At 47.8% G+C, this 6,721-nt stretch overlaps 1 protein-coding gene across 1 annotated transcript; it reads right to left on the reverse strand.

Moving 5' to 3' along the window:
* Positions 1-1,939: 1,939 nt before the first annotated feature.
* Positions 1,940-3,240, reverse strand: LOC123065951 (cis-prenyltransferase 4, chloroplastic). The gene is made up of 3 exons (XM_044489130.1): positions 2,866-3,240; positions 2,704-2,771; positions 1,940-2,484 (listed from the first exon to the last, which is right to left on the reverse strand). Exons 1-3 carry the CDS (start codon positions 3,190-3,192, stop codon positions 2,034-2,036), a joined length of 846 nt encoding a protein of 281 aa, XP_044345065.1. The 5' UTR covers positions 3,193-3,240; the 3' UTR covers positions 1,940-2,033.
* Between the last annotated feature and the right edge of the window lie 3,481 nt (positions 3,241-6,721).

Here is a 6,721-nt window from a genome sequence, read left to right on the forward strand (position 1 = left end):
TTTTCAACAAACCTATTTTGTTAGTGCTTATCTCTCATCTTCTCTCGGATCTAAGCGGGTCAGTCTGGAGATATTGTAGGCTATTATTTCCTTCTCATGGAGCGGTTCCCTTCACCTCTAGTGATGTTTTTCTCTCTAGGCTCATGCTTCATAGGGAAACATTCCTTTGTCAAGTCCGAGATCAATCGGATTTTGCCGTCCCATGGACCATGGACGAGAGACAACATAGACTACGCATACAACCCATGTCAATTTCGATTTGCCCAAAAATATGCCAAAAATTATGCAGTCAAAACATATAACCCTAATTTTGAAGGATAAGACTTATACTTGGGCAAGGGGTGGTTAGGCAAGTGTTTGAAATAGGTAAATGTTTGGAATCACTAGGGCGATGACGTTATCGCGTCGACCACCGCCTGTGCACACCATGTGCCTTGGTGGAACCCACGCATAGTCTTTCCTTATCCCTCAAGAAGAATTCCACGACTCTCTTCTCCCATCTATGTCCATGTGAGATCGGGGCACACCAGTGATGTTGCAAGGCTATGTCATTGTTGCAACCCTCTACCCTGAGACACTGTTGTTGCAACCCTTGGCCAATACGTTGCAACCCGCTACCTACAGCGTGCACACACATACCACCGATGCTACAAAACCACCACTCGTCGCTGCAACCGCACTACACATGGTTGCAAGTTGCTCCCTTTTATTCATTGTTAAGGAAAAAGGTAACTGGTAGCTGCTCGGTCGGCTTGGGAGTTGCAACTAATCGGTGAATCGGCCTATTAACTGGATTAATCGGCTGACCATTAATTGGTAAATTAAATAGTAATCTTCCAACCTATATCGAATTTTTTGAAGGTATTATACCATACTCTCATGATCTCAACTATGTATTATAAAAAATATGTTACGGTTTGGTCAAACCCTAGCTATTGAGGAGCGAGAGAGGAATGGGTGGGGTTAGGGGCCAAAATTTGGGCTTTGTATGCCCCTAAGTTGATGGGCCAACAGCGATTAATCAGCCTGACAAGCTATTAATCGGTCTCATGGGCAAGTTAATCGGCCTGACAAGTTAATGCGACGAATAGGCGCTATTCGATTCGGCCATCCTAAGAGTAGCGATTAACTGGCCTGTTAACTAATTAATCGGACGAATTCTTGACCAATGCTTTTATTTCAAACTCGTCGTCGCAACTGCACTACATCTTTCATTAAGTTCATACAAAATACACTCTCACTATCATCAAGTCCATACAAATACACTCTCGACACTGCAGATAGCAAGTTCAAAAGGTTCTGCTCTTCATAGCCGTGCGACGAGCAAATCGTCGCAACGTGGTTGGAGCAGAAGTGGTCGGAGCACACAGGATCAAAGCTTCCAATGCCAATGGGAACGGAGGAACCGGGCATTCCTCTTGAGTCCATGGTTCGGGCTGCTCATCGGTCGACGGATCATTTGCAGCTCTCTTTTTTGGTGAGAGATATTGCATTAATGATGTTCTTGGTTTAGGTGATGATGAGTAGTATGTATGATATTAATGTCTAGAAGTTATCGAATTATTCTATTATTACTTTAAATATGTGTTTGAAATGAATTTATGTTAAAAAAACATGTTTGATTTTTTTGAAAGACTAAAATTATAGGGGATCTGCTAGCTGCAAAATAGTGATTTCCCTAAAAAAATAGTAATGTGAAACAAGGAGCAGTTTTGACAGTTTGCCTGTAAGAGATCTGCTTGAAATGCCTCCGCCCAATGTACCTACCGATCAAGTGTGGCTACAAACAACAATGCTACACGTACAAACAGTTTACAGTCTTTTACGGGGTGGGTTAATCTTTATTGACCAACAGGTGAGCGGGACAGCCCACTTCCCTGAAATTCAGAGGGGGGAGAGGAAATCAGGGGGGGAGAGGTTTGTGATTGGTTGTTAGATGGAAAGAGCATGTAAAAAGCTATATGTCTAGCATTTTTGGGCTACAAAACAGTCATGCACTAAAGCTTCTAAAAACACCAACTTTTGGTGTCGCGCTACGAATTCCTCCGGCCAAACCGCCTGTCTCTGCTCTGGAAGGAGCACAGCGCTTCGAGGTAGTCAGCCTCCCCGAAGTCCGGCCACAGGGTGTCGGTGAAGAAGAGCTCCGAGTAGGCCGACTGCCACAGCAAGAAGTTGCTCAGCCGCAGCTCGCCGCTGGTCCGGATGAGCAGGTCAGGACACGGGAGCTCGCTACCGCGGCTCGTCTCGAGCTCGCCGGCGAACAGCGACTCGTCGATGTCCTCCGGCCTGAGCAGCTCGCCGCGCACCTTCTGCGCGAGGCTCCGGCAGGCTTGCACTATGTCCCTTCGCCCGCTGTAGCTGATCGCCAGCGTCAGGTCGAGTTGCGAGTTGTCCCTCGTTGCCTCCTCGGCGTCCCTTGCCGTCCTCCGCAGAGACGCCGGCAGCCTCGAGCAGTCGCCGATCACACGTAGACGAATCCCGTCCCTGCGCAGAACAGCAATCCACATGTTATTTAACAGTAAAAATCGAGCTGTTCGTCTGTAATCCTAGTGTTTATCACTCGGATTTGTGGAGATCAGTGTGCTAATTCATCTATCCGAGCCGGCTGTCACACGGAGTGGAGTGCTCGGGTGCATCTTATCAGAATGGAGACGGCCAAAATGTGAGGCCATTAATTTGCGGCGGAGTGGCTGGCGTGTGTACCTCAAGAACTCGGCGACGCTGTCGTGGATCACCCGCTCGAACAGCCCCATCAGGAAGTCAACCTCCGCCTGCAAATTCCAAGAACCGTCAAGCTCAGGGCGGAGGCCGGAGGGAGCCGGCAAAAGAGAGAGCGCGCGCGCGCGGCCAGGTGTGATGTGCTACCTTGGGGCGGCTCCAGTTCTCGTGGGAGAAGGCGAAGGCTGTGAGCGCGCGGATGCCCCAGGCGCGGGAGAGCCGCACCGTCTCCACCAGCGCGCGCCGCCCGGCCTCGTGCCCGAACGCCGGCGGCATGCCCCGCGCGCGCGCCCACCGCGAGTTCCCGTCCATCACCACCGCCACGTGGCGTGGCAGCGACTCCGGCCGTAGCCCGCGAGGGAGGAGCGACTCGGCGGCCGCGCCGCGCGGGCATGGCTGTGCCGAGCGGCGTGTGCGGCGCGAGGAGGTGGGAAGCTGTGGATGGGTAGCGGCTGGAGACTGGGAGAGCAGCATGGGATTGGGGTCTCTCGGTGGTGTGCTCGTCCTGTTGCCGTTGGCCGTTGCTTCGAAACCCGAAGGGTCAAGCCACATGTTTAACGTGTCGTTTTGATGAACGTACACTGACTGGAGCACGTTCGGCTAAGCATTTTTCCAAGTGGAATTGCTAGCCTACAATCGCATGATTCTCATCAAGGATTACTTTATGCTTGCTGAACCGGTGGGCTTATTTTAAACTACCTTTGTCCTAAAATATAAGACGTTTTATAGTTTAATTGTAATGAATTTTTTGGACACAAACGTAAGCAAAAATTGGTCAAACAAACACTAAAATAGTAGGAAGAAACAGGTGGGGCAAACGGGATTAAGTGAATTCACCGCAATGCCAAACACGGCCTAAATCAAAATCGATGGCGTGGAATCTACATACAAACACATGACATCCATGAACTCCTCAAGTCTTGGTCGATTGAGACCTATTCTCAAAAAATGCTCATGAAACAGCTTCTACTCTATTTCTAAGTTGGCTATCACACTCGTTGATTCTTTATCAAACGTGGATTGAGTAAAATGCAAATTTTAGAAATCGGTGATTGACTTTGAAATACATATTTCTCGGTTCACTTAGATCCATATTTGAGACTCCAACTCGTATTCCTCTGCTCCTTCAACTTGAATCGACGATGCTAGGATGCATGATTAATCTAGAGTCGGTGTGGAGCTTAGGCAAAAATAAAGCTAAAGACAAGTGACTACATAAAAGATTAGGGGTTTAGGGTTTCGAGCGAGGGTATCACCACTATCACATAACTAATGCTCTCCAAGCCTAATGGGAACCAATTAGGAAAAATGGACTCGTAGTGGAGATAGTGTTGAAGGGTGTGTGTTTTTCACCTATCCACTTTACTACTTTTTTAGGGAAATCACTATTCCATAGTTAGCGGATCCCCTATCCTATAAATTTCCGTTTCACAAATCCTCAAATCTATTGCTCAAACTATCCTAACACATTGATCACATTTGAACACAAACTAGAGAATTTGAATGCAGCATATCGCAATTCAACTACAAGTTCAACAAATCAATTGGGCATAACCACATTTTGTGCCAAAAAGTCGCTGAATGAGCAAGTTCATTCCAAAAAAAACACCAACACACGGTTGATCAAATGTCGCCATAGTTCAAATAGTCTCATGCACCAACGTTGCCTCTAAACCATCGCCACCAAACACCTTAGCCATGATGTCGCCATGAATAAGCTCCCAAGATCTTCTCCATCTCGTCCATCTTGCTAGGATCCATGAACATGACATCACGGTATCCGGCCACCCTCTTCTCCTATCGCTCCTCAGTCGCCTTGCTAGCTTTTGCACCTCAATGTCAAGCAATTTCTTCTTCTCCATCTCCTCCATTTCAAGCCTTTTCATCTCAATCCCAAGCCTTTTCTTCCCTACAAGCACCTTTCTATCCTTGGTCGTAGCATTTGCCTTCCACTTCTCCTCCTCCATGGCCTTCATCTAATAGAAACAATTCATAATCTCATCTTCGCGTTCAGCCGCCAAAGCCCTTTTCACATCCACCATTGCAATAAACTCTTCCTTGTAAGCTCTGACATCACTGCCACTGCTCCTCTTAACTTGCTTTGCATGCTTTCCTCCATTCGGACACACGTGAGGGTAGTTGGGTTCTCTGCAATGTCCTCTTTTTCACCATTGTTGAGCCTTTGCCTCTTTAGTGTGGTTTTAAAGTTTCTTGTTATCCACTTTTCATGACCATCAAGGTTGTTGTAGCAATGATGCAAACTAAACGGTTTGCTGCCGTTTTTGTTGTTCCTTTCTTTGAAAAGAGCTTGCATTGCTTCCTCGAATTGGTGGATGAGCACTCCACTTGGCGGCTGCAAGTTTACTTGCCCCACACAACCGCCCACCAGTTGTATTGCTCTTGGATGTTACCCCAACGATGAATAAGAGAACCCATTGTGCGGCTAGAGGGGATGGGCACAATCCTGTTGTAGTACTCCTCGATGTGAGTCCAAAATCTCTCCTTTGTTTGGTTGGTGTCGAGAGAGACGTTGATCCACACTTCACACAAAGCTTTGTCTTCATCGATCTTGTAGTTACCCGTCCTCGGCTTCCTCTTCACTTGACTCTCACCGATCTCCTCGACCTCATCCTCCTCGTCCATCATCTCATCACCTCTCGTTTGGTTATATGGCATAGTCATCGCAAATTCATCGAGCCCAAGTATGTGGCTTGAACTTAATTCATTCATGAAGTTTCGGTATCATTGTTCATTTACTCACTACAAAAGTAAAGGAAGAACCTAGCAACCAATATCGAATGATGCATCACTATACTAAGCAAATGCAAACAATAAAACGAAAAGAGGGATTCTTTTACCTTTTGGGCATTTCCTCGAGCATGTCGTCATCATAGGTTGTAGCATTCGAATCCATCCCGTCCTCGGTCGCCGGCGGTGGAAGGGTTGCTTGCGTGGCAGCCAGAGGCGGGGTATCAGTTGTTGGAGCCGCGACAGGTCAAGGGGGGAGCGAACAGACATCCACATTCTTCTTTTTCTTCGCTAGCATCACCGTGTTGACCGTCGCCTTTTTCGTCGGCTGTCGGTTCCTTTTGCCGCTCTACTTCGGCACAGTCAGTACAATGGTGCATCGGAGGGACTGCCAACGACTGTTGTCAACGCTTTGCTGCCAATGATATTCCTCCCTTGACATGCCTTTTTGGTGGTTGCGTCGCCAAATTCTTGGCCACCAGTGGTTATCCGGCGACGGCGTTGGTGTCCAGGGATGCGGCAAGGGAAGGCCTACCCATTCCGCCGGTCATCGGGGAAAGGGACAGCCGACAACGATGCCAGGGTGGGCGGGAGGGGGTGCGGGAGCTTTAGTCAGCCGAGAGGACGCAAACTAAATTTGAGCAAGGGGGGCAAGTTTTGGGGGTCAAGAATACAAATTTAGTAAAGTTTTGGGATCAGGGCATCTACTAGTGCGAACAATGAAACCGTCCAACAACTCACTCAAAAAAACTGAATCCAACAACAGCAACAAGTGAACAAGTAAGCCAAAAGCTGACGATAGTAGAGACATCAAATGGTTGGTGTTGGGGTGGTTGGACTGTAATGAAACACCGGGGATGTGTGACCGGATTAAATCGATCGAAGTGGAACATGTTGGCCTTGCTCTTTTCCATGCGGACAGGCAGTTAAAGCACGCACTGCGCGTTGCACAATGAAATGAGGACATCCTACTCGTGCTAATCTGCAGTCTAGTCATACGTTTGCCATTCCCGTTCCTTTCTGAAACTGCACGATAGTACTGTACGATGCCACCAATAAAGTATTTTTACAAGGACAAAGGTCATGCTCATGCACATGGCAGAAGATCAATCATGTGCAGTTAACTGCCAATCTACCACCTTCCTGAACTAAATTTGGGTCTCATTTCGAAATCTACGCGACGACTTGACAGACGATCGATCAACCGACACAGGTCTACGGCATACGAGAATTGCAACCACGAGTCATCATGGGA

This window comes from Triticum aestivum, chromosome 3B (assembly GCF_018294505.1).
Source record: "Triticum aestivum cultivar Chinese Spring chromosome 3B, IWGSC CS RefSeq v2.1, whole genome shotgun sequence".
In the NCBI taxonomy this organism is placed as follows: Eukaryota; Viridiplantae; Streptophyta; class Magnoliopsida; order Poales; family Poaceae; genus Triticum; species Triticum aestivum.

What these genes read in the sequence shown, in the direction of transcription:
- LOC123065951 (XM_044489130.1), bottom strand. Translation starts at nt 3,192, where the DNA reads ATGCTGCTCTCCCAGTCTCCAGCCGCTACCCATCCACAGCTTCCCACC. An exon ending in AGAACTGGAGCCGCCCCAAG is followed by an intron (nt 2,772 to 2,865) that starts GTAGCACATCAC and finishes TGGAATTTGCAG; the next exon opens with GCGGAGGTTGACTTCCTGAT. An exon ending in AGCGTCGCCGAGTTCTTGAG is followed by an intron (nt 2,485 to 2,703) that starts GTACACACGCCA and finishes TGTTCTGCGCAG; the next exon opens with GGACGGGATTCGTCTACGTG.